General features: G+C 45.9%; 2 protein-coding genes across 2 annotated transcripts; both read left to right on the top strand.

The window, feature by feature from the left end:
* Nucleotides 1–9,323: 9,323 nt before the first annotated feature.
* On the top strand, nucleotides 9,324–14,014 carry LOC132709807 (cathelicidin-related peptide Oh-Cath-like). The gene is made up of 4 exons (XM_060684664.2): nucleotides 9,324–9,584; nucleotides 10,665–10,772; nucleotides 11,890–11,973; nucleotides 13,789–14,014. The coding sequence occupies exons 1-4, from the start codon at nucleotides 9,414–9,416 to the stop codon at nucleotides 13,867–13,869; spliced, it is 444 nt and encodes a 147-aa protein (XP_060540647.2). The 5' UTR covers nucleotides 9,324–9,413; the 3' UTR covers nucleotides 13,870–14,014.
* A 3,744-nt stretch (nucleotides 14,015–17,758) lies between these two features.
* LOC117656350 (cathelicidin antimicrobial peptide-like) lies at nucleotides 17,759–26,946 on the top strand. The gene is made up of 4 exons (XM_087893209.1): nucleotides 17,759–17,990; nucleotides 18,533–18,640; nucleotides 25,554–25,637; nucleotides 26,650–26,946. Exons 1-4 carry the CDS (start codon nucleotides 17,805–17,807, stop codon nucleotides 26,764–26,766), a joined length of 495 nt encoding a protein of 164 aa, XP_087749335.1. The 5' UTR covers nucleotides 17,759–17,804; the 3' UTR covers nucleotides 26,767–26,946.
* The last annotated feature ends 278 nt before the right edge of the window (nucleotides 26,947–27,224 follow it).

Here is a 27,224-nt window from a genome sequence, read left to right as displayed (position 1 = left end):
TTTAAAAAAAGAACTATTTTTCAGTGCCCTTGTAACTTTGAACATTCACTAAAGAACTTCTGTTTAGTTTAGTTTATTGTCAACTCACCTCGTACAAGGAAATTAAATGCCATCTTCAGTGTACATTAAACTATAAAAATAAAACACAAACACACATCCTTCGTATTCTATACAATGGAATCGAAAAACCCTGATTTGCATTTAATATTGCACTATATAGTAGAATTCAATATAGTTTTACTGCCCTGGGGTAGAAGCTGTTTTTTCAGCCTATTTGTCCTTGTTTCTATTGTCCTGTACCGACTGCCAGATGGTAATAGTTCAAAAAAAAAAAGGGTGAGATCCAAGATGAGATGGATCTTTAAGGACGTTTTTAACTTTCTTAAGGCAGCGGGAGTTATAAAGCTCTTCCAAAGAGGGGAGGGGGCAATCAATGATCCTCTGGGCAATGGAGTTGACCCTCTGGAGATGTCTTGGAAGGGACCTTGGAGGTCATCTAATCCAACCCTCTGCTCTAATAGGAAGCCCTACGCTATTTCAGTCCAATCTCTTCTTCAAAAGTGGGGTGCCCCAAGGCTCTGTCTTAGGCCCCCTATTCTTCAACACCTTCGTGAAGGATTTACAGGAGGGGGGGAGGCTAGAAGGGGAACTCATCAAACTGGCAGGCCAAACCCACTCACATTGCACGAATGCCGGTGTTGGGTGTGTAAAGAGAATGACCAGGCTGGTCTACACCCGAGCGGTGAATGACACAAGTCTAACAACCTCCACAGCACCTGGAGAGGAAACGGTTTGAGGGTAGGTGGGTTTTTCGGGTGGTGGGATCTGGAGGTCTTTCTCTTTCAGGAAAGAAATTGGGTAAGGCTTCACCACAGGCTCACTCCCCACCGTTGTCTGACTTGACACTTATTTGAGGAACCTCTTCAGATGCCTCCTGGCCGATGTTAGGTCCAACAGTTAGGAAGTGGTTCCTCCAGAAGCTTCAAACTATTGTGGGGGTTGAGAGATGGATGTTTTCAACATTCCAGGGAGATCTCAAGATGCCCCCCTCAAAATTTGGGGGGGTTGAGTAGAGCATGATTGTCCCTAAGGGTCCCTTCCCAAAATATTGTCTAATCCAACCACAGATTCTGCCTGGAGCTGATTAAATCGATGGTTTCGTTATTCTTACCATTCTTCAGGGGTCTGCGAGTGAAAAGGATAAACTGGATTTTCACTTGTGGTCCTCTGAAGAGATCTTATTTCAAGAAAGTCCAGAAGTTACACCCTGAAATTTAAGGGGTGACCTGCCCTTCTTGGAGTTAAATACACTTAAATTTTATTTTATTCGTTATTCTGGAAAGATTTAGAGGTCTCTTCAAATGAAGCTAACTTATACTGGTGTCCAGTCCGATCCCGGTCAATTTGATGTTAAAAATGAATATTGATAATAATGACAAATGAGCTATCTAGCAAATTGGATGAATTCTCCATGCCAGCTGGGGGATTCTGGGAGCCAAAGTCCATCTTAAAATTGCTAAAGCAGAGAAACACTGCCTTGCTGCAAAAGATTAAGGAGTTTTTTTACCAGGTGCAACCAGGCAGGTAAGTCACAAGAGAAATATGAAGAATAAATTAATAAATCTTGAAAAACTGGAAAGGATCGTCGGAATTTTCCTGCAGGGCAGCGAATAGGTTGGAAAACTGATGAAAATCAGGGCTCAGCTTTTTAACTAGTCAACCAATTATTTTTACCTTGCCTGCTTTAAACCATTTAACTCTGTCCAAGGCCCACATTCCTAAATAAGATCAGGAAATAATATTATATGCCTTTGACTTTTTAAATAAGCTTTACTACTCTCAAGCCAAAGGAAAGCAAAGAATTTCAGTCAATAAATGGCTGATTTCTGATGCATTAATAAAAAACAAAAAAGTGAATTTCCCCTTCCCAGATCAGCAAACCTCTTTTTCCGTCCCATTGATTGACGGATACATTCATTGGTTAGGTTTATACAGGCAGTCCTCGACTTATGACCATAATGGTGTCCAATATTTCTGCTGCTGAGTGAGTTTTGTCCCATTGTGCAACCCTTCTGGCCATAACATAGTTGTTAAGTGAATCTTTGCAGTTGTTCGTTAACACGGTTGTTAAGCGAATCTCGCTTCCTCCTTGACTTGGCTTGTCAGAAGGTCGCAAAAGGGGATTGTGTGACCTCCTGGGACATTGCCGTCATAAATGCAAGTCAGTTGCCAAGAGTCTGAATTCTGATCACGTGACTGTAGGGAACATGCAACGGTCGTAAATGTGAAAATCGGTCATAAGTCGCTTCATTCGAATGTCATTGTAACTTCAAACCGTCACTAAATGAACTGTTGTACCTATAACCACCATAGGCAGCTTACAAGAAAACAAATCAAAAAACCATTTCAAGCATATTTATATGTTTCTTTATTTATTGGTTCGATTTATATGCGTCCCTTTTCTGGAGACTTAGGCACAAGGCATTAAGCAATAGCCTTCATACTTTTGTATATACCTGCTTAGTAGGGCTTTCGGGCCCCCCCAAGCGGTGTTCTTTTTTATACAAAATAATCTTATTGCCCCCACAAACCGGGTCCTCATTTTACCTGCCTCGGAAGGATGGAAGGCTGAGTCAACCTTGAGCCTGGTGAGATTTGAACTTGCAGTAATTGCAGGCAGCTGGTGCTACTTAACAGCACTTTAGTCTGCTGCACCACCAAGGCTCTTTTTGTTTCCTAAATATATATGCTCCCAATTGTCTGCTAAGCGACTTTGAATGGCTCACAAGTTAAAATAATCTTCAAACATTAAAACATTCAACATAAAAAGTAAAAAATATTAAAATTAAACAAAGACTAGATAAAATAGGTGGAGATGCCTCCAGGATGAAAACAAGAGGCGGTGAATTCTGGGAGACTTTTGGCCAGGAGACGGTGAGTTCTAGTTCCACGTTAGGCACAAAAGCATGTTGGGGTACTTTGGGCCAATCATCAGGCAATGGTGAGTTCTAGTCCCGCCTGAGGCATGAGAGCTGTTTGGGTAACTTTAGGCCAATCACCAGGAGATAGAGTAGAATAGAGCTGGAAGCAGGGATGAAATCCAGCAGGTTCTGGCGAACCGGTAGCGGAAATTTTGAGCAGTTCGGAGAACCAGCAAATACCACCTCTGGCTGGCCCCAGAGTTGGGTGGGAATGGAAATTTTGCAATATCCTTCCCCCAAGAGTGGGGAGGGAATGGGGATTTTGCAGTATCCTTCCCCTGCCACACCCACCAAGCCACACCCACAGAATTGGTAGTAAAAAAATTTGGATTTCACCACTGGCTGGAAGGGACCTCAGAGGTCTTCTAGTCCAACCCCCTGTTCAAGAAGGAGACTGTATACCATTTCAGTTAAGTGACTGTCCAATCTCTTCGTAAAAACCTGCAGTGTTGGAGCGCCCATGATTTCTGGTGGCAAGCTGTTCCACTGACTAATTGTCCTCACTGTTAGGAAGTTTCTCCTTAATTCCAGGTTGCTTCTCTCTTTGATGAGTTTCCACCTGTTGTTTCTTGTCCTGCCTTCAGGTGCTTTGGAGAATAGCTTGACTCCCTCTTCTTTGGGGCAGCCCCTGAGATACTGGAAGACTGCTATCATGTCACCCCTGGTCCTTCTCTTCATCAAACTAGACAGTTCCTGCAACCGTTCTTCATATGTTTCAGCCTCCAGTCCCCTCATCATCTTGGTTGCTCTTCTCTGAACTTTTTCCAGTCTCAACATCTTTTTTTTTTTTGTATGGTGACCAAAATTAGTTGCAGTACTCCAGTTCAGTGCGATGGCAGGACTTAAAATAAACAAGGAAAAGACCAAGATATTGACAAAGAACCTTACAAATAAACAGAAAAATCAAACTGACGGAAAAGATGGACGTGCAGATAACCAAAGAAGTTAAATACCTGGGAATTTGGCTAACAGCTATTAAAGAAGACAATTATACTGAATTAATACAGCAAATAAAGACTGATCTGGACAAATGGAAAAATTTACTGCTGTCGGAAGGATACCCGCAACAAAAATGAGCATTCTACCGAAAATTCTATTTCTATAAGTAATTCCGATAAAATTAGGAAAAAAGTTTTTTGAGGATTTAAAATAGACTGATATTAAAGTTCATCTGGCAAAAACCAAAAATCAAATTGAAAATGCTACAAGACACCAAAAAAAGAAAAAGAAAAGAAAAGAAAAGAAAAGAAAAGAAAAGAAAAAGGGGGGTGTTTGGGCTACAGGACTGGGAGCTGTATTACCAGGCTTCAGTGCTCAAATAGCTAAAAGAGTGGATAAATTTGAAGAATAAAAAAATACTGACGATAGAAGGGCATGATTTACAATTGGGAGGGCATGCATTCATATGGTACAGGAAAAGCAAACGACATAGATACTTCCAAAGGCACTATATTAGAAATGCTCTGTTGTCAGTATGGGGAAAAATCAAACAGAATAACTATATGAAAATACCCCCTCTGGCTATTCATGATGGAAGCACTAATATACCCTAATGCTTTAGTTCTGGATAAAATAGTAAGGTACAAAGATATACTAAAAGATCAAGGCAGTGGTGCCTTTGGTTCAGATCGGTTCGCAAGAACCGGTAGTAAAACCGGTGGGAGGCCCCGCCCACCACCCCAGATGTCATCATTGGCGATCTGCACATCGGCAGAAGCGAGGTGCGCACACGAGCGTAAAGAGCGAGCGCATGCGATCCTGTTGCAAACTGGTAGTAAAGGTAAGTAGAACCTTTGGAACACGGGGACTTAAAAACTAAACAGGAACTAAAAAAATCAGGGAATTGACTTGGACTGTTAGCCACCTATCCAAATACAAATGAGACATAAGAAAGATATGGAATTATATGGATTTTTATAGAGATCCCCAGGAATTGGACAAGATGCTATTAGGGACAGATGAAAAATTAATAAAGAAATTTTATAAATACCTATTGAATTTTAAAATGGAAGAAGAATCTGTAAAGGAAACCATGATAGTATGGGCCAAAAATTTTGGGTACACTATAGATTTAGATAATTGGCAAAAATTGTGGGAAAGAAATTACAAATTAACAATGTCAACAGCATATAAAGGAAACCTGTACAAAATGTTCTATAGAAGGCACTTGCCATCAGCAAGAATGGCAAAAATGTTCCCAAATATGTCACCAGAGTGCTGGAAATGTAAACAGGCACAGGGAACTTACTATCATATGTGGTGGACCTGTTCATCGGCAAAAAAATATTGGTCAAAGATAAAACGGTGGCTAGAAGAGATGACAGCACAACAAATAGATCTAAAACCAGAATTATTCTTATTAGGTATACTACCAAGGAAATACAATAAAAGAACCATATACTTAATGTTACATGTAATAACAGCAGCTAGAATTACATAAGCACAAAAACGGAAAAACGGAAGTACACCTACAGATGAAATGATAATAAATAAAATATTTGAATGTTAAGGTGACCAATTGTCCTCCTTTAGGGAGGACAGTCCTTCCTTTGTAAGTTCTGTCCTCTCTCGAAAAGTGTCCTCCTACATGTCCTCCCTTTTTGATATTTAAAAACTAATCTGTAAATCTCCATATTTGATCAATGCCGATCCAATCCGTTGCATGTGATGTGACGTATTTGTATTTGACATGACGATTCGGCAAGGCTCGATACAGTGCAGCGAGACGCGATTATGAGACGCATGCGCTCCGCACAGGAGAATTGTTTTGAGAGAGTGCGCCATGCGCACTCTCTTACTTCTTACCGAAACACAACACGGCACACATGCATCTGTTAGACTCACTTCTTTCTCAGTGAATATTCAATCTTACACAGGTGAGCAACATAACTCACGTTTTATTAATTCATTTATTAATTCTGTATTATTGTTGCAATGAATAAAATGTTTCTTTTATTTATAATTTTTTTTCCTTCAATTTATTTGTGTCCTCCTTCTCATTGTAAAAAAGTTGGTCACCTTATGAATGTGCCATTCTGGACAGGTTAATGTTGCAACTCAAAGATAAAGGGGAAACAGAGTATTACTCAACATGGGACTTATTGTACAAATAGTTAGGTAATAGGTGCAGAGATTAGAAACTTAATAACGAAAGAAGATTAACAAATTAGAAATAAATACAGGTATATAGATTTTATAAGAATATATACTTAAGCAATACTATTATCGGACTGTACGTGACTATCAGTGGTGGGTTGCTCCTGGTTCACACCGGTTCGCAAGAACCGGTAGTAAAAATTTGTAGTAGTTCGGAGAACCGGTAATAACATGGGCTGGCCACGCCCCCGAACCGGTCCCCGGCCCGGTCGCCACTCGCTTACCCCGCCCACTTCATCAGAGGCTTTTTTTTTTTTTAACTTTTCAAAGCATTTTTTCTACAACCTCTTTGGCTGAAAAAATGCTTTTAAAAGTAAAAAAAAAAGCCTCTGATGATCGTGCAGCTCAGCTGGGATCGTCATAGGCTTCTAAAAGCATTTTTTCTACAACCTCTTAAGGTTGTAGGGAAAAAAATGCCTTTAAAAGCCTCTGGCGATCCCAGCTGAGTTGCCTGATCGTCAGAGGCTTCTAAAAGCATTTTTTTTCTGCAACCTCTTAAGGTTGTAGAAAAAATGCTTTTAAAAGTTAAAAAAAAAAAAGGTTGGCCACGCCCACACATTCACATTACCCCCCCACCAAGCCACGCCCACAAAATAAGCCACGCCCACAGAACCGGTAGTAAAAAAATTTAGAACCCACCCCTGGTGACTATAGATTAAAACATATAGAGTGATAAATGTATACAGTTCCTGGAATGCTGAGAGTTATGGTACAACTATGAAAATGATGGATATAACTATGAAGTACCTGGTGGCGCAGCAGACTAATAACCTGTTATTATCATTCAGCTGCCTGCAATTACTGCAAGTTCGAATCTCGCCAGGCTCAAGGTCGACTCAGCCTTCCATCCTTTCTAAGGTGGGTGAAATGAGGACCCAGATTGTGGGGGCAATAAGCTGACTTTGTATAAAATATACAAAAGTATGAAGGCTGTTGCTTAACGCATTGTAAACCGCCCTGAGTCTCCGGAGAAGGGCGGCATATAAATAATTTTTTTTTTAAAAAAAAAAGTACAATATCATGTATTTAAAAGGGAGTATATACTATATGACTAAGAGAATAATGGTTACGATCAGGGCGTATAATACTACGTATATTTAAAAAGGACTTGATACAGCCAGAACAGTGTTGTTGCAAAACTGAAATAAAAGAAAATGTATAATAAAAACATTTTTTTAAAAAAATTGGTTGCAGTACTCCAGTATGTATGGTCTTGCTAGGGTTTTATAAAGCAGTACTAATATTTCACGTGATTTTGATTCTATGCCTCTGTTTAGGCAACCCAGGATCGTATTAGCTTTTTTGCTGCTGCAGCACATTGCCTGGCTCACATACAGGTAGCCCTCCACAGGGGTGAAATGTAAAATTTGTTACTACCAGTTCTGTGGGCGTGGCTTGGGGGGGTTAATGTGATTGGGTGGGCGCGGCCAACTTTTTTTTTTTAAAAAAAAACTTTTCAAAGCATTTTTTCTACAACCTCTTCGGCTGAAGAGGTTGCAGAAAAAAATGCTTTGAAAAGCCTCTGACGATCCCAGCTGAGCTGCGCGATCATCAGAGGCTTTTTTTTTTTTTACTGTTTATGTTGTTAAGTGTTTATGTTGTTAACATTTGTTAAGTTACTTTTGACCCCTTTTACGACCTTCCTTGCCAAAGTTGTTAAGCAAATCGCTGCAGTGGATAAATTAGTAACGCGGTTGTTAAACGAATCTGGCTTTCCCATTGACTTTGCTTGTCAGAAGGTCGTAAAATGCAATCACATGACCTTGGGACTCTGCAATGGTCATAAGTTGCCAAGCACTTGAATTTTGATCCCATGTTCATGGGTACCTTTGGTTTTTCCTGCCTAAATGTAAAACTTTGCTTTTCTCCACATTAAACTTCATGTTGTTGGATAAGGCCCATTGTCCAAGTCTGTGAAGATCTTTTTGGATCCTGAGATTATCTTCTGGGGTGTTGGCGATTCCTCCCAGCTTTGTGTCATCTGCAGATTTGATGAGTTCCCCTTCTATTCGCCCATCCAAGTCATTTATGAAGATATTGAAGAGTACTGGACGTAAGACTGAACCTTGTGGTATCCCACTGTTTATTTCCCCCTGTGTCAGGGGTCTCCAACCTTGGCAACTTTAAGCCTGGCAGACTTCAACTCCCAGGTTGGAGACCCCTGCCCTATACAGATGTAGTAGCATTAAGGACAACTCCTTGAGTACAGTTTGTCAGCCAGCTACAAATCTATCAGGCGGTGATGCTGTCTATCCTCCATTTCTTAGCTTACCCAGAAATCGGTTGTGGTCTACTGTGTCAAATGCCTTACTGAAGTCTAAGTAGACGATGTCATAGAATGTCATAGTATACGACACTTTGTCATAGAATGAAATAAGATTGGTTTGGCGTGATCTGTTTTTAACAAACCCATGAAAGCTACTGGTTATAACGTCATTTGATGAGTTCTAGTCCTGCCTTCAGCATGAAGGGCATTTGGGTGACTTTGGGCCGGTCACTAGGAGACTGGGAGTTCTAGTGCCAGCTTAGGCAGGAAAGCCAGCTGGGTGACTTTGGGCCTGTCCCTCTCTGAGAACCTCACAGGGATGTGGAGAAAAATAGGAGGAGGAAAATGAGTTGGATATGTTCACTGTCTTGAGATATTTGTAAAAAATAATAGAGGTCAGATGTGTATAAGAGATAGAGATAGATAGACAGACAGACTGACTGACGGACAGATGGATGATGGATCATAGATGGATGGAGGGATGGATGGAGGGATGATAGATAGATAGATAGATAGATAGATAGATAGATAGATAGATAGATAGATATAGATGAGAGAGAGAGAGAGAGAATGAGAGATGTTAATCCAAAGAAAATAAACTTCAAACAAGCACAACAGAAACCATAAGCCTGATCTAAACCCCCCAACTCAGCTTCTTCCAATTGATGGGCTGCTTGGCTGCCCCATTCTGGTGGGGTCTCCCCCCTAAAACAGAGACCCCCCCTCATCCCTCCGGTCCCTCCTAACCCAGAGACCCCCGGGAGCTTCCCCGAATGCTCTGTTGCACAAGAGGGATTTCGACAGGGCTCCTCCAGCCCTCCAACCGTCTTCTCCCCCCTCCCTGGTCGGTTGGACCCCAAACCCACATTTCCTGAAGTAAGGGGGGGCAGGTGGTGGTGATGGGTGGAAGCCACCTGTTGGAGAGGAAGAGACGGGCTATAAATAGGGCAGCCCCGAGTGGCATCTCCAGCACGACTCAGTTTCCCCCTTGGAGAAGACATCTGAGCAACATGACCACTGCTTGGGCTGTCCTGCTGCTCCTGGGCTTGGCTGCCGCAGCCCCCCAAACACAAGTCCTGACCTACGAGCAGGCCATCGCCTTGGCCGTTGACCTCTACAACCAGCAGAAACCCTCGCAGTTTGTCTTCCGCCTGCTGGAGGCTGAACCCCAGCCAAACTGGGTAAGTCTTGGGGGATTGGGGGGGCTCCTGGCCCCATGGGAGGGAGGGGTGGTGGGATCCCAAGGCTTCTACTGCTCCCCACCAGCCATTGGGTTTCCCCTGCCCTGGGGGTCTTTGCATCCTTTTAATATCAGTGGGGCAGAATTTCCTTTTCCTTTCCTTCTTTCCTTTCCTTTCCTTTCCTTTCCTTTCCTTTCCTTTCCTTTCCTTTCCTTTCCTTTCCTTTCCTTTCCTTTCCTTTCCTTCTTTCCTTTCCTTTCCTTTCCTTTCCTTCATTCCTTCTTTCCTTTCCTTTCCTTTCCTTTCCTTCATTCCTTTCCTTTCCTTTCCTTCCTCTTTCCTTCATTCCTTCTTTCCTTTCCTTTCCTTTCCTTCCCTTCCCTTCCCTTTCCTCCCTCCACCTTTCCTTTCCTCTCTCCATCTTTCCTTCCCTTCCCTTTCCTTTCCTCCCAAATGACCCAAAAGGCCACCACTGTATTGATTTATGTCATTTAGCAATAATATAAAACAATACAGAACGACTTTTATAATGCTACTGTTAAAGGTAGTATTTAGCTTCCAGCTGCCTGCAATTACTGCGAGTTCAATTCTCACCAGGGTCAAGGTCGACTCAGCCTTCCATCCTTTCTAAGGTGGGTAAAATGAGGACCCAGTTTGTGGGGGCAATAAGATGACTTTGTATAAATATACAAAAGGATGAAGGCTATTGCTTAACGCATTGTAAGCCGCCCTGAGTCTCCGGAGAAGGGCGGCATATAAATAAAAAATTAAATTAAATTTTTTTAAAAAATGCAAAATTGTGGAGAAATTCACACCGGAGATTGCAATTTAAAAAAATGGCAGTCACAGAATTGCTGCAAAGACTCTTTTTTTTCATTGCGTGGAACAATTTGCCTTATTTCCCGGGCAAATCCACTTTCTGCTGAGAAAGCTGCTTGTTTGGAGGAAGGAGTGAAGATTTAAAGTTGCTGCTGGGATTTCCCAAGGCTGAGGCTTTTGTGGAGCAAGGATGGGGGCTTGGGGAAATCCCCTGGGGTTTAATTCGGTCTCCTTTTTCTGTCTCTTTTTTCCTTCGTGCAGGACCCCAACAGCAAAACTGCCCAGGTGCTGAAGTTCTCCGTCAAGGAGACGGTGTGTCCCTCCGCGCAAGGGCAGAATCTGTCCCAATGCAATTTCAAAGAAGATGGGGTGAGCTTCTCTAGGGCATCCTCGGCTTGTTTTCATTGGCTGCTTTCCTCGGGGTTGGTTGGTGGACGTCCTGCCCACTTCAAAGTTCGAAGCAGAAAGTTAGAAGTGGGGGTCTCCAGCTGAACCACTCCGGGGTCCCTGTTTGTGATCAGTCTGGACTTGTCCATCTAGTTGTGATTGTCAAAGTATAAAAAAAAAATGCGGAGACTCTGGAAAGAGTGCAGAGAAGAGCAACCAAGAGGATTAGGGGGCTAAAACACATTGAAGAAGGAATTGGGGATGGCTAATTTAGTGAAAAGAAGGACTAGGGGTGACATGAGAGCATCTTCCGATATTTGAGGGCCTCCTACAAAGAGGAGGGGGCCTCAACTATTCTCCAAAGCACCAGGAGGGCAGGACAAGTAGTGGATGTGAACTAATCTAGAACCAAGGAGAAATTCCCTGACAGGGAGGACAATTAATCGGTGGAACGACTTGCCACCAGAAGTTGTGGGTGCTCCATCACTGGAGGCCTTCAAGAAGACACTGGACAGCCATTCGTCTGAAATGGCAGAGGGCAGTGTTTCTCAACCTTGGAAGCTTGAAGATGGGTGGACTTCAACTCCCAGAATCCCCCAGCCCTGGGAGTTGAAGTCCACCCATCTTCAAGCTACCAAGGTTGAGAAACCCTGGCCTAGGGTCTCCTGCTTGAGTTCCTGCTCCATCAGTGGAGGCTTTCAGGAAGTGATTAGACATCTCATAGTAGAGGGTCTCCTTCTTGAGCAGGGGGTTGGACTAGAGGACCTCCAAGGTCCCTCCCAACTCCCTCCTTCTGTTCTGAAGGTCCTCAGGAGTGGAGGAGCTGGGGGTCCAGCTGAGGCCCTCTTGAATTGACTTCCCTGGGTGGGGGTGGGGGGGTCTCTGCCAAGTAGGGTCCCTTGCTGCTTGTGAGGTGTGGTGGCCCCTGACCAGGAAAAGGGCCTTCTCTTGGGGGCTGGGAATCCCCACAGTGGCCATCTTGCCTCTTTTCCTGCCCTCTGGGTGTGGCTCCCCCATAGAGACCCCTCCTCTCTCTCTCTGTGAAGTGCAACCTTTGCCTGTTCTCCATGGCTGACCCTCCTCCTATTTCCTTGGACAGCTGGATAAAGATTGTTCCGGAATCTATTCGGCACAACAACAGCCCCCGATTTTTAGCATCCGGTGTGAGGACATTAATCAAGAGGTAATTTTTGTTTCTAATTCCTTTTCCTTAAATTAGGAAGGCGTCCTCGACTTAGGACGTTTCATTTAGTGACCATTCAAAGTTACGACAGTGCTGAAAAAGTGACTTAGGCCCGCTTTTCACACTTACGACCGTTAGCAGAATCCCCATAGCCATGTGATCAAAATTCAGATACTTGGCAACTGACTCATACTTATGACAGTGTCCCAGGGTCATGCGATCCCCTTTTGCAACCTATTGTCCAGCGAAGTCAATGAGAAAGCCAGATTCAGTTAGCAACCAGGTTATTAATTAATCAGCTTCAGGGATTCACTTAACAACTGTGGCAAGAAAGATAGTAAAATGGAGCAAAACTCACTTAACAATTGTCTCACTTAACAAACAGAAATTTTGGGCTCAATTGTGGTCAAGTTTTACTGGTATATTGCTATATAATTATAATATAATAATGTAATGTAATGTAATAAACATGATATAATGGGAGAATATAATTGTATTGCATTCACCTAAAATCTACTCAAAATCCTTTGTGTGGCAATTAATCAACATTTTTTAACATCTTTACCGCTGAATGCACTAAGTCATCATGTCTTTGTGAAACAATGGTGCGTTCAGGACACTGTCAATCCAGCTCCTGTGCTTTGCAAACCATGATTGATGGCTAGATCAAAGCTTCCCATCAGTGATCAGTCATGGTCTATAACAAACCAACACGTGACCAGAATACAGGCAACTCAGCCCTTCCACCCCAGTTTCCGATTCTATCAAAGCTCTGTTTGAGTCAGGTGTAAATATTATTTATCTTCCAACGATCTTTTTCTCTAAAATTGTTGTTATCCTACATAACCAATCTGGTGTTCTTGGATTAGATTAAATTAAATATGCATTTACCTTGTTTCCCCTAAAATAAGACATCCCCTGATAATAAGCCCAATTGGGCTTTTGAGCGCATGCACTAAAATAAATCTGTCTGGGCCAAATGATTTAATTCGATTTTAGTTCTGTTTTTTAAATTTTGTATGTATTTTATTGTTGGCTGTTCACCGCCCTGAGTCCTTCGGGAGAAGGGCGGTATACAAATTAAATAAAAATAAAAAATAAATAAAAAATAACCCACCCCCCCGAAAATAAGCCCTCCCCAAAAATATTTAAATGCATGCACAGCTGGTCCCCGCCATTTCCTCTGATTTCGTCTACACACCCCAAAATAATAAGACCTCCCCGAAAATAAGGCCAAGCGCTTTTTTCGGGGTTCAAAAAAATATAAGACAGGGTCTTATTTTTGGGGAAACATGGTAATATGTGCCTATATTCAGTCTGGGGGTGTTTAGATCAGTGTTTTTCAAAGCCAAAACACTTGAAGACGGCTGGACTTCCACTCCCAGAATTCCTTAGTCAGCATCCATCTTATGTCCACCCATCTTAAAGTAGCCAAGTTTCCTTTTTTAAAAAAATAATAATTAAAAATTGGTTTAGATAACAAAATCTGTGGTTACTTATCTTAAAGAGAAATGGACTTCAACTCCCAGAATTCCCTAGCCAGCATGAATTCTGGGAGTTGAATTCCACCCGTCTTAAAGTGATGAAGTTTTTTAAAAAATGGCTGTATACTGTACAGCAGGATCTTCAAATCTTGGCCACTTTAAGACAGGTGGACTTCAATTCCCAGAATCCCCCAGCCAGCATGAATTCTGGGAATTGAAGTCCACCTGTCTTAAAGTGGCCGACTTAGGGAAACTCTGCTCTATAGGTATTTTAAGAGAGGGCCTGAATGGAAATTCCCCCAGTTGATTTCATGAAATCTTCTTGATTCAGCTGAACCGGATCACCAGAATTCGCTGGAGGAGAGTCGCAAAGATTGCAGGTCGTGTGGCCCTCGCCCTGATTGGCAGATAGGGGGGTGTTGAGAGGGGATATCCCTTCCATTCCTGAGATCTCTGACAGCTTCAAGACTTTGCTTGCATCTTACTAATTCCATGTGATTTTTTTTTTACCTCTTGTTTTGATACGTTCCGAATTGCATAATAAAATCTCATTTGGACCACAGTCTTTTCATTTTTATTTTTACTTTGGAAGGAAACGCTTTTGATGGTAAAGATGAGAAAGAAAGAGAAAAGGAAGAAAGAAAAGGAGAAGGGGAAAGGGGAAAGGGAGGGAGGAAGGGAGGGAGAGATAGGGGAGAGAGAAAGAAAGGAGAGAAAGAGAGAGAGAGAGAGAGAAAGAAAAAAGAAAGAAAGAAGGAGGAGGGAGGGAGGAAGGAAGGAAAGGTGACTTATAAGCAATAATCATATTATGACTATACTGTAAGAAAATCTCCACGTTCGTGTGATCCAAATTTGGACACTTGGCAAACGGTATGTATTTACGGTCCATATTTGTGATCTTCTCAACTGGCTTCTGACAATTGCAGTCAATAGGGGAAGCTAAATTCACTTAACAATCACCTGATTCCCTTCAAGTAGGTCATAAAATGGAGTACAGTCTTGTGATGACTCACTTAACAACTGCCACACTTAGGGATGGACCTCTCAGTCCAATTGTGGTCATCAGTGGAGGTCTACCTGTATCTCCCTGAACAGTCTCAACATTGGATGGATTCCAGGAGACCAACTGAAACTTCTCTAGAACTTCTTCAGTGGCAGTGTAGACAGATTGACCTACTGTTGCATGGTGTCCAGACATAGGAGGTGAAGAGTTTGCAGGGACCTCTTTCTGATTTGATCCTCAGTGGGAGGGGGGGATCATGGCTTCACCTTGGGTTAGGAACATGGTTTCTTCTAAGCTTATGGAATTTGAGAAGATGGAGAGAAGGTTTCTTGAAGTACCTGGGCCTGTGGGCCAGAGCTTTACCTTCCTGCCTCTTTGACCATCCAGTCATCAGTCATATCAGCCAGTTGGGATGAGTTGATGGTGGCCTGACCCAGGACAAGGTCTTAGGTCTTCTCCTCTGAAGAAAATGTTCTGTTGAAGATCTCCTTTCCATCATATTTGGCCAACTTTTGAACTTCCTTCTTGAGGGGCGCTGTTTGCAAAAGGGATGTGTTGGGCAACCCAGAGTTGGGTTCAGAGATCTGAAGTAGGAAATGATCGGTTTCTCCATCCAGGGTGTGAGGACGTCCCAGGAACTCTGTTTTGGCTGCTCCTGGTGTTGCGTTCTTCACCACTGAGATCTGTTAAGGTCACCTTGGTCTGTTCCAGTTATGAAGCACTGTTGTGGCTCCGTTACCTGAGCCTGTGTCATCGGCAGGAGAGGACTCCGAGAGAGAAGGAGAGCAGTTGGCAAGGCCTCCCTCTCCAGGACCCTCCTCTCTGGCAATGCCTTCGGTGTCCGCTGAAGGGCAAGAGATAGGGCCGGGACCAAGCACGTCCACGCAATCACAGGTGGACAGTGATGAGGGTAATGAGTCTTGGCTGGATCCTCGGCAGCGTCGCAGAGATAAGCGCGCGCAACAGAAGAAAAGGCGTGCCAGAGATTAGGCTGAGTCACTGGACCTCACCCCACAGGGTATAAAAGAGGGTGAGGTGGCCATTCAGACTCTGTGACGGACAAAACTAACTACTATCGAGTCACACTGCATCTTTGGAAACAACATTATCGGCCTTGGATTTATTTTACGAACTGGACAATCCCTGACTGTGTGTATTTTGTTTATTGAGTAAAAGTTCTTGGCAAGCAGCTACTGGGTTGCTGCCAAGCGTCTTATCGGAAGAATTGGTTGTCTGCCAGTTTATTTAACCCCCGGCTGTCTGTTTGTGTGCATGTGTGAGACGGGGACAGAACAAGCACCTTCTGTTCACCCAGCCCAGTTTTTGCCAAGGACATGATTTAAGGAGCTGCACCAGGAATGGAGAAGTTGACCTGACCGAGGATTGGGTCATTCTTGGCCTTGGGGGCTGACCATCAATCACCCTGCCTTGGCCATCAAGAGATGGAGGTGGTGGCAAGAACAGACACCCTGAGCTTCAGTGGACAGTGGGGTCCGGCCAGACTTTAGGGAGCCTTTGACAGTTCTGATATGAGATCCTTACATAAGTCCTCATCTTACGACCACAACTGAGCCCAAGATTTTGGTTGTTAAGTGAGACATTCGTTAACTGTGTTTTGCCCCATTTGATGACATTTGTTGCCAAAGCTGTTAAGCGAATCAAAGCTGTAGTTGTTAAGTGAGTTACAGGGCCGTTAAATGGTTCTGGCTTCCCCCTTGCCTTTGCTTGTCAGATGGTCGCAACAGGGGATCATGTGATGCTGCGACCGTCATAAATATGAGTCAGTGGCTGAGCATCCGGATTCTGATCACGTGACCATGGGAGGCTGCGATGGTCGTAAGTGTGGGAAAACAGTCAGGTCCCCTTTTTTTCAGGGCTGCGGTAGCTTCAGAAATGAACTGTTGTAAGTGGAGGACCCCGTGTGTCTTCAAGGGTGCCGGATCTGTGTTGTGAAATCGTGTTTTGCTGCTAAGATGATTTTCATGTTCTAGTTACATCACAATTAATTTTGCAACAGGGAAGGGAAAGAGAAAGCGAGAGAGGGAGGGAGGGAGGAAGTGAAAAGAAGATAGGAAGGAAGGAAGTGGAAGGAAAGACGGGAGAGAGGGAGGGAGGGAGGGAGGGAGGGAGGGAGGGAGGAAGGAAGGAAGGAAGGAAGGAAGGAAGGAAGGAAGGAAGGAAGGAAGGAGAGAAGAATATAGATGCGTAGGATAGAAGGGACCTTAGAGGTCTTCTAGTCCAACCCCTGGCTCAAGGCAGAGACCTTATAGCATCCTTGTCCTGTCTATTTTTGAAAGGAGGGAGGGAGGGAAAGAAAGAGTGAATGAGAAAGAAACAGAAAGAGAGAGAGAGAGAGGAAAGGAAGAAAAAAGAGAAAGACAATAAGAAAGAAAGAGGGAGGGAGGAAAGGAAGAAAAAGAGAAAGAGAAAGAAGGAGAAAGGGAAGAAGAGAGGAAAGAAGGAAGAAAAAGAAATACAATAAGAAAAAAGTAAGAAAGAGAGAGAGAGGGAGAAAGAGAGGAAAGAAGGAAGAAAAAGAAAGACAATAAGAAAAAAAGAAAGCGAGAGGGAGGGAGGGAGGAAAAAAGGAAGAAAAAGAGAGAAAGGAAGGAAGAAAGAAAAAGAGAAAGAAAGAAAGAAAGAGGGAGAGAGGAAGGGAGAGAGAGAGGGAGAAAGGGAGGAAAGAAGGAAAGAAAAGAGAGCGGAAGGAAGAAAAAGAAAGAAAGAATGAAAAAGAGAAAGAAAATAAGAAAGGAAGGAAGGAAGGAAGGAAGGAAGACAGAGAGAGGAAGGGAGGGAGAGAGGGAGAAAGGAAGGAAGGGAGGAAAGAAAAGAGAAAAAGGAAAGAAAGAAGGAAAGACAGAAAGAAAGAAAGAAAGAAAGAAAGAAAGAAGGAAAGACAGAAAGAAAGAAAGAAAGAAAGAAAGAAAGAAAGAAAGAAAGAAAGAAAGAAAGAAAGAAAGAAAGAATCAGATCTATGACATGGGAACTATATACCTAACCATCCCAGATTCGTCCCCAATGCTGCTTCCTATCCTGCTTATTGCGAGACTTTCTCAGCCTACCCCCACCCAAAAAGCAGAAGTCCGTAACCCCCTTCTCTCCCCCCTCCCCCCCCGCTTCCTTCTCCGGTCCGTGCCCCCTCCTCTGAGCAAACACCCCTTTCTGGAAATCCACCCACCCTGTGGTGTGGGGGTTTTTGTGTGTGTTTTAGCTGAATCAGCCAATGAGAAATCACGAGAGGGTCCAGGGAAGGGCTGGGGAGGGGGGAGGGTATTTATAAAAAGGCAGGGGGAAAGTGGCTGGAGGTCACTTGTGCCACGGCACCCCAAGATCTCCACAGCATGCAGACCAGCTCGGCCAGGCTCCTGCTGATGCTCGGCCTTGCACTGAGCATCACCAGTCGGACTGCGGAGGGAGAGACCCCCAGCGACCAGGATGCCCTTTCCACAGCGGTCGAGCTGTATAATCGGAACTCGGGACTGGATTCTGCCTTCCGGCTGTTGCAAGTCAAATCTCCGCCAGCTGGGGTAAGTTTGAAACCCCCATCCCCATCCCCCTAAATTTGGGACCCCCGTTTTCTAACCCAGATGTTCAGCTAGCCCAAACCAGCCCAGTCCCAAACATCTGCATCGCGGAATGGCTGGAATTTACAGGCAGTCCTCAATTTACGACCATAATGATTTTCAGGGGTGGGAAAGGTCATTAAGTGAGTCGGTTGAGCTGCATTTGTGGGGAAGGTGATTAAGCGGGTTGAGGGCCCCATTTTGCCGGGGGGGGGTGCAGCGGCCGTTAAGCGAATGCCATGGTCCTTAAGTGAATCCAATTTTCCCAGAAACGGGCAGAAAACATCAAAAATTAACAGTCCGGCAATGGTAACCGTCGTAAATGTGAATCAGTTGCCAAGCACCCCCCAGTCTGCAGGGTGTGAGATTTGACAGTCAGAGCTTAGGAGATGCGTTATAAGTAGCTCTGGGGAGATCGGACGTAATTCAGAATGGTCACTAAGCAAGCGGTCGCTAAACAAGGACTACTTGCTTTTTTCCCCTCTGCTGGGGTTGTTTGGCTCCAGGAACCTTCGAATCCAGATCTTCAGGAGCTGGAACTGATCCTGAAGGAGACCACGTGTCCAAATTCCGGGGATTTGAACCTGGACAATTGTGACTTTAAGGAAGGCGGGGTAAGTTTTCTTGTCTTGTTTCTCTCCAAACGGCCAACCGGAAAAAAAATAAACAATTCAACACAAAATTGTCTTGCACAATTCTGTAAGTGACGCTTCCTCTTTCATTGCTGCCCTCTTCGTTTTGGGGGGGAGAACCTCAAGAAAATCACTCTAGGGGTGGAGAAACCCCCCCTCCCTCTCTACAGGCAGTCCTCGACTTACAACCACAGGGTGAGTTTTTCCCCGTTTTTTTCAACCTTTCTAGCCACAGTTGTTAAGTGAACCACTGCAGTTATGAAGTTAGTAACGTCGTTCTTAGTAAATGAATCCCTGCAGTTGTTAAGTTAGTAACGTGGTCGCTAAGTGAATCTGGCTTCCCCCGTTGACTTTGCTGGTCAGAAGGTCGCAAAAGGGGATTGTATGAACCCCCCCCCAGGACACTGCGACTGTCGTAAATATGAGTTGGTTGCCGAGTTCCTGAACTCTGATCACGTGACCCTGGGGATGCTGCGGTGGTCGTAAGTGTGAAAAACGGTCATAAGTCCCTTTTTTCAGCGACGTTGTAACTTTGAACGGTCACTAAATGAACGGTTGTAAGCCGAGGACTGTCTGTACTTCTTTAATTTTTATTTATTATATTTAAGATCTGATACTTTGGACTTGGGAATGGACAGAGAATTAAGTTCCTAAGTTTGGAGCAGATACAGGGAGCCCTTGATTTATGACCATTCGTTTAGTGACCATTCAAACAGCCCTGAAAAAAGTGACTTATTCCTGGTCCTCACACTTATGACCATTACAGCATCCCCACGGTTGACTTGATCAACATTTGCTTGCTTTGCAACTAGCGTGTAAGGTAATCTTTGCCTTATAACCATTCATTTAGTGACCATTCTAAGTTACAACACCACAGAAAAAGAGACTTATTTTTCACAGTTATGACCATTGCAGCATCCCCATGTTCATGTGATCAAAAGTCAGATGCTTGGCAGCTGACTCACATTTATGACCGTCACAGTATGCCGGGGTCATGTGAGCCCCTTTTGCGACCTGACAACTCCATGGGGAAAGCTGGATTCATTTAACAACTAAAAGTTGCAGAGATTCACAACTTGTGGCTAGAAAGGCTGTAAAACAGGGCGAAGCTCCACTTAACAACTGCCTTGCTTAGCAACATGAATTCTTGCTTGAATTATCGTCGTAAGTTGAGGACTGCCTGTATTTACCATGGTGGCAGCGTCCCAGGGTCACGAGATCACCAAACTTCGGGCAAAGTCAATGGCGAGAGCTGGACTCGCTTCATGGCCGTGTGAGTCACTTAATAAATGTGGTGATTCACTTAACAACGGTGGCCCAAAAGATCTTCGTGAAACTGGATTCTACTCACCTTTAGCAACTGCTTTGCTTAGCAATTCTGGCCCCCGTCGTAAGGCAAGGACTACCTGTAATGGCGATCCAAAGTGGATCAACTGACTCCCAAATAAGTAAGTTCTTGTGTGCTGTGATTGTGTGGTGTTGTGGTGAAAAGGAATTGGACGGAGAGTCCCAGAGTCAGGGGTGAAATGCTCCCGGTTCCGACCGGCTCGGGCGAGTAGGTAGTGATGGCGGAGAACAGGTAGCAAAAATCCCTGCCCCCGCCCCCCATGCTCAGCTGAGCCGCGCAATCATCAGAGCCTTTTTTTCCTTTTATTTATTTATTTATTTATTTATTTTATTCGATTTCTATACCGCCCTACTCCCGAAGGACTCAGGGCAGTGCACAGCCAAACAATAAAACACATCCATACAAAATTTAAAAGTAGAATAATTAAATAATTTTGGCCCCGACAAATTTAAAACCCCGAACTATTTAAAACCAATTTTAAAATTGAATGTATAAAATACTAAAAGATATTTAAAAATTAAAAATCTTTTATAAAAGAGGGAGAAAATTAGGCCAGGCCCACTTGGTGAAATAATAAGGTCTTTAAAGCGCGGCGGAAGGTGCGCAGATCCGGGATCCTCCGTATCTCCGGGGGGAGCTCGTTCCAGATAGTAGGTGCCCCCACAGAGAAGGCTCTCCCCCTGGGGGCCGCCAGTCGGCATTGTTTGGCCGACGGCACCCAGAGGAGTCCCTCTCTATGGGAGCGTACCGGCCGGTGGGAGGCTATTGGTGGTAGTAGGCGGTCCCGCAAGTACCCAGGTCCTAAGCCATGGAGCGCTTTAAAGGTGGTAACCAAAACCTGGAAGCGCACCCGGAAGACCACCAGGAGCCAGTGCAGCTCGCGCAGGAGAGGCGTTACATGGGAATGCCACGTCGCTCCCATTACCACCCGCGCAGCCTCACTCTGCGCCAGTTGGAGCCTCCGGGGAGCCCCATGTAGAGAGCGTTGCAATAGTCCAGGCGGGAGGTGACGAGGGCATGAGTGACCGTGCGTAAGGAGTCCCGATCCAGAAAGGGACGCAACTGGCGGATCAGGCGAACCTGATGAAAAATCCTCCCGGTCACGGCCGTCAAGTGCTCTTCTAAAGACAGCTGTGAATCCAGGAGGACGCCCAAGTTACGAGCCCTCTCCGTGGGGGCCAATGATTCGCCCCCAATAGTCAGTGATGGCACCAACTGACTATATCGGGACGTCGGAAACCACAGCCACTCTGTCTTGGATGGGTTGAGCCTGAGCCTGTTTCTCCCCATCCAGATCTGCATGGCCTCCAGACACTGGGACATCACTTCAAGGACCTCGTTGGGGTGGTCCGGGGTGGAGATCTACAGCTGGGTGTCGTCAGCGTACTGGTGGTACTTCACCCCAAAACCACGGATGATCTCGCCCAGCGGCTTCACATAAATGTTGAACAGGAGGGGCGAGAGGACCGACCCTTGCAGCACCCCACATAAGAGGGGCCTCGGGGTTGACCTCTGCCCCCCTGTCAAAACAGACTGCGACCGGTCAGAGAGAAAGGAGGAGAACCACCACAACACAGTGCCTCCCACCCCCAACTCTTCCAACCGGTGCAGCATGATACCATGGTCGATGGTATCAAAAGCCGCTGAGAGATCTAACAGGACCAGGACAGAGGAGCAACCCCTGTCCCGAGCCCTCCAGAGATCATCAACCAACGCGACCAATGCCGTTTCCGTGCTGTACCCAGGCCTGAAGCCCAACTGGAACGGATCCAGATACGTCGTTTCATCCAGGTGCTGGGGGAGCTGTTGCGCGACCACACTCTCAACAACCTTCGCAACAAAGCGAAGGTTGGAGACTGGACGATAATTTGCCAACACTGCCGGGTCCAGGGAAGGCTTCTTGAGGAGAGGCCTCACCACCGCCTCTTTCAAGGCGGCGGGAAAGTCACCCTCACTCAGCGAAGCGTTTATAATCCCCTGGAGCCAGCCTCGTGTCACCTCCCGAGAAGCCAGCACTAACCAGAAGGGACACGGGTCCAATAAACAAGTGGTCACGTTCAGTCTGCCCAGAATCCTGTCCACGTCCTCAGGGGTCACAGGCTCAAACTCATCCCAGATAACATTCTCAAGACCTGCCCCTGTCTCTCCCCCTGAGACTACCCAGTCAGAGTCCAAATCTTCCCGAATCTGAGTGATTTTGTCATACAGATACTGAACAAAATCCTCGGTTCTACCCTCCAAGGGGTCCTCCCGCGCTTCCTGATGGAGCAGGGAGCGGGTCACCCTAAAGAGGGCAGCTGGGCAGTTATCTGATGACGCAATAAGAGCAGCAAAATAGCTACATTTCACTGCTTTTATCGCCACTAGGTAAGTCCTAATGTGGGAACTTACTAGTGTCCGGTCAGATTCAGAAAGACTGGCCCTCCAACTACTCTCTAGGCATCTTTTCCGGCGCTTCAACTCCCTCAGCTCCTCGGTAAACCAAGGAGCCAATTGAGATCAGCGCCAGGTCAGAGGCCGCAAAGGCACGACCCGATCCCAGCCGCCCTATCCCAGGCAGCCATCAGGTCTCCAGTCGAGGCGTGTGCCGGAACCTCAGGAAATGGCCCAAGCTCCATCTGGAATCTGTCAGGTTCCATCAGGCGCCTGGGGCGGAACCATCTTACCGGCTCCACCTCCCTGCGGTGGGGTGCAGCGGTTCGAAAGTCAAGACGAAGGAGAGAGTGATCTGACGATGACTATATCCCCTATCTCAAGATCCCTCAACCACTGTCCAGAGACAAAAACCAGATCCAGCATGTTTCCCCCTGTGTGGGTAGGGCCATGAATTAACTGGGTCAGGTCCATAGCTGTCATGGAAGCCATGAACTCCCGAGCCATCTCAGATGTCGCACCCACAGACGGCAGGTTGAAATCCCCCATGACCATAAGCCGAGGAGTATCAACCGCCACCGCAGCGATGACGTTGAGTAGCTCGGGCAGGGCTGTTGCCATGTGGCAGGGAGCCAGGTACGTGATCAGCAAACCCATCTGAACCCCATGACCCCATTTCACAAAAAGGGATTCACAGCCGGCCGTCTGAGGAACAGTGGCCTCCCTCGGTCTCAGACCTTCTTTAATGATAACCGCTACCCCCCCGCCCCTGCCCTGTGACCTCTGCTGATGGAATGCTTGGAAACCTGGCGGGCACATTTCAACGAGGGGAACCCCTCCCTCCTGGCCCAACCAGGTCTCCGTAATACCTGCCAGGTCCGCACCCCTCTCCTGAACAAGATCACAAATGAGGGGGGCTTTATTTACTACGGACCTGGCATTGCACAGCATCAGCTGAAGGCCTGGGTCCTGAGGGTCTATGCAACCTGAGGAGCGAGTAGAGCCTTGGGGGCCAGAGCACACCACCACTCGTAGACAGCGAGTGCACACTCCCCTAACACGATATGGCCCCCTGCTCCCGCCATAACTACCCCTCTCACCTACAGTACTGATGTTCAAAAAACCATCCGGACAAGCTCTAACCCCCCCCCTCGATCCCGGGTCCCCCACCCCCCACACCGCGCTTCACTGCAAGACCCGACTCTCCCCCTTGTGGGTTATCCCCCATACCCACAGCCCGAATTCCAATCTGACCCTCCCCCTCCCTGGGACCCCTTAAAAATTTGACTAAAAATTTCGATAGAAAACCCCTCAATCCCCTCGTTTTCACATGCCACCTCTCTGGGACCCAAAACCTGTCCTTGAGGTGGGCCCTCGATAGTGAGGAGGGCCACATCTGCAAGAAGGGGGAATCTCGCAGCGCAAGAAGATCTGCAGTCGTATACATCTCCAAAATGCAGCGATGGAGGCCCGAAGCTCAGACAGGGGACTTCACAAAAGATGTAACACAGCCATTTGTTCACCGATGTGCTGTTGGTATCTCTACTGTCCTCCCACAACAACAGGAGGGTCCTAAATTATCTCCTCCAATGGGGGCGACCTCCGGCCCGCCCTCTCATGGCGGAACCCCACGGGGCCGTAGATTGAAAAAGTTCTCCCACAGACAAGAGTCATGATGTAATAGAGGACCCCTCAACAGTTGCATCAGTTTGGCTGACCATGGTCGGAGGAAAGATTTATCAGTCTATCAGTCAGTCTATGAGTCACGCCAGGGGCGAAGATGGAAAATCCTTGGCAAAGTCTTGTACTCAAGGTCACATTCGAGTAAGTCCCGATGAAAAAGGGAAAGAAGGGAAGGGGAAGAAGGAAGAGGGGAAGAAAAGGGAGGGGAGAGAGAAAATTCCCTCAATCAGGGCAAATGATAAGCCCATTTAGGTGGACACAGTACCCGGGAGGGGGAGGAGAAAAAGGGCTGGTATCTATGCGACGGAAAACTCCTCCGTCGCCCCCCAGCCCTACTTTCCTCAGATAGTTCAGTTCTTTCGGGATAACAAATCCGAACCCCAGCCTCCATTGAATGTCACAGGGGGCCTCCAGGTCCTCTACAGCCGCCAAGATATTCCGGGAGGGGGTCTCTCTTCTCCAGTCCTAGACCCGTTTATGCTCCTCTCAGTTTTCACCGTTTTCAAATGGCGATCCAAGCTCTGACGATCCCAGCTGAGTTGCCTGCTAATCAGGCAACTCAGCTTGGATTGTCAGACCCCCCCTGCCCCCACCCCCTCCAGCCTCCAGCTTGCTTACCTTAGCTGCTGGTCCCAACGCCTCCTTGTTTCGCTTGCTGTAATACCTGCAATCCATTGCATCAGCAAGCAACTGAATCTCCCTGCCTGCAATCAAGCTCATCGGTGAGCAGCTCTACCTGCCTGCCTGCCTTGTACCTTCTATTGCAGGGGTCTCCAACCTTGGCAACTTTAAGACTTGTGGACTTCAACTCCCAGCAAAGCTGGCTGAGGAATTCTGGGAGTTGAAGTCCACAAGTCTTAAAGTTGCCAAGATTGGAGACCCCTGTTCTATTGGGTAAGTTTTTTTCCCCCTTTGGGAGCTTTTAAAAAAAATAGTTAATTGGGGTTTTTTTTAGTTGTTCTTTTTTTAGTCCTAGCTATTTAATGTTTAGGAAGTTTTAAATTGAGCTGCTTTTATATAAAAATAAAAATAAAATAAAATAAAATAATATTTGTGCAGCTTTCTGAGATTTAGTGTGTTTCTGTAGTGTTTCACTCTAACTACACAAACACACAAAATCTCACAAAGCTGTATGTGGCATTTTGTGTGTGTAAAGTGTGAAAGCTGTTTTTTTGGGCTTTTTGTGGCTGTGTGAGGTTCCTGCTTGTTGCAGGGGCCATTTTGGGTCTAGCACAGCTGCTTTTACATTGTGGGCGAGCCAGTTGTGTTGTGTTGTGTTGTGTGTGTGTAAAGTGTGAAAGCTCTGCTGGCTGGGGAATTCTGGGAGTTGAAGTCCACACATCGTCCAGTGGCCAAGGTTGAGAAACACTGCTTTAGATGCTAAAAATTACTGCCTGATTTTGAACCCGTCACTGTCGCTGAGCCCAGCCTACCTCACAAGGTTGTGGTTGACCCAAACCCAAATCTTTGTCTTCTATTTCTTGGATACAGGTGGTGAAAGAATGTTCTGGAACTTCCTCAGCCCAGCCCGGATCCCCCATCCTCCAGATCAAGTGTGACACCATCACTCAAGGAGTAAGTTTCTTGGAAAAAGCTTCCTTTTTCAGGCTCACGAATCCCTTCCGTGGCATTAAGGGTAGTCCTTGACTTACAACCATTCGCTTAGTGACTGATCAAAGTTACAACGGCAGAGAGAAAAAAAATGGGGAGGGGTTTGCTTTAGCGCCTATGAAGTCTGGATGCTCGTTGTGGGTGGGTTGCCGTTTTGTAATTGGCGTCTTGATGTAATTGTCAGGAGTCGTGAGCTTTTCCATTGCTGGAGGTTCTCCACCAAAGATTGGACAGCCAGTTGTCTGAAATAGTGAAGGGTCTCTGTTTTGGGCAGGGGATTGGACTAGAAGACCTCTAGGGTCCCTTCCAGTCGTAGGATTCTATGTCCCATCAGCTAAACAATGGAAGGGCCAAGGGGCAGCCGTATTAGGTTGGGCTTTAGAGCATCTGTTGAGGAATATCTGAGTGCGGAGATAGCAGGAAGTCCCCTGTAGAAGATCTGGAGAAGGTTTGCTTGAAGGTCTCAGTTCTTCTCGTGTGGCCTCATCCTCCTTTCCTGCACGTATCCCATCAATAGCCCCCCTAGAGGCAGGGAGTTCTAGTCCCACCTTTGACATAAAACCCAGATGGGTGACTTTGGGCCAATCCCTGGAAGACAGGTGAGTTCTAGAACAGTGAGCTCTAGTCCCTGTGATCCTGTCCATCTCTGGCATCCTTCCTTCCTCCCTTCCCTTCCCTTCCCTTCCCTTCCCTTCCCTTCTCCTCCTCCTCCTCCTCCTCCTCCCTCTTCTTCTTCTTCTTCTTCTTCTTCTTCTTCTTCTTCTTCTTCTTCTTCTTCTTCTTCTTCTTCTTCTTCTTCTTCTCCTCCTCCTCCTCCTCCTCCTCCTCCTCCTCCTCCTCCTCCTCCTCCTCCTCCTCCTCCTCCTCCTCCTCCTCCTCTTGTCAAAACCATCTGAAGGACTCTTAATGAACTTCTGGTCTCTCGGGATTCTTCCAAGGAAGACTCACCCCCCCCCCTCTCTCATCTCCCTTCCAGAACCGTCGGGTCAAACGGAAAGTCCGCAAGTTCTTCAGGAAGCTGAGAAAATTACTCCCCGGAGGCGGGTCGACCATCGCTCACATTAACCCAATCAGAAGATTCCGCATTGCGTGAGAAGTTGCTCCTTCTCGCGTGGCCTGATCTGTCCCAGAGGTTCCCACGCATGCCTGGAAGAAGCCCCCCAGTGAAGATGGTCAGGTGGCCTTCAAAACTGCACCTTCTCCCTGGTCTTTGAGAGGCCCCCTCCATTCCTCCGTCTTCTTCATTCATAATAAAACTCCTAAGTTGTGTTCATCCCTGCGTCATGTTTACTACAGGTAGCCCTCGACGTACGACCCCAATTGAGCCCAAAATTTCTCTTGCTAAGTGAGACATTTCTTAAGTGAGTTTTGCCCCGTTTTACGACCTTTCTAGCCACAGTTGTTAAGTGAATCACTGCAATTGTTCAGCAAGTCACACGGTCGTTAAATGAATCCGGCTTTCCCTGTTGACTTTGTTCGTCACAAAAGTGGATCACGTGGCCCCGGGTACAGCCTCAATTTTGATCACGTGACTGTGGGGATGCTGCAGTG

This window comes from Pantherophis guttatus, chromosome 4 (assembly GCF_059756535.1).
Source record: "Pantherophis guttatus breed Tessera chromosome 4, ASM5975653v1, whole genome shotgun sequence".
Lineage (NCBI taxonomy): Eukaryota > Metazoa > Chordata > Lepidosauria > Squamata > Colubridae > Pantherophis > Pantherophis guttatus.
The sequence above is the reverse complement of the archived record's forward strand: the minus strand, read 5'-3'. Positions and strand labels throughout refer to the sequence as shown.

Coding starts and splice junctions, on each gene's coding strand:
- LOC132709807 (XM_060684664.2), top strand. CDS start 9,414: ATGACCACTGCTTGGGCTGTCCTGCTGCTCCTGGGCTTGGCTGCCGCA. Junction 9,585..10,664: donor CTGAACCCCAGCCAAACTGG/GTAAGTCTTGGG, acceptor TCCTTCGTGCAG/GACCCCAACAGCAAAACTGC. Junction 11,974..13,788: donor GTGAGGACATTAATCAAGAG/GTAATTTTTGTT, acceptor TTCTTGATTCAG/CTGAACCGGATCACCAGAAT.
- LOC117656350 (XM_087893209.1), top strand. CDS start 17,805: ATGCAGACCAGCTCGGCCAGGCTCCTGCTGATGCTCGGCCTTGCACTG. Junction 17,991..18,532: donor TCAAATCTCCGCCAGCTGGG/GTAAGTTTGAAA, acceptor GTTTGGCTCCAG/GAACCTTCGAATCCAGATCT. Junction 18,641..25,553: donor GTGACTTTAAGGAAGGCGGG/GTAAGTTTTCTT, acceptor TCTTGGATACAG/GTGGTGAAAGAATGTTCTGG.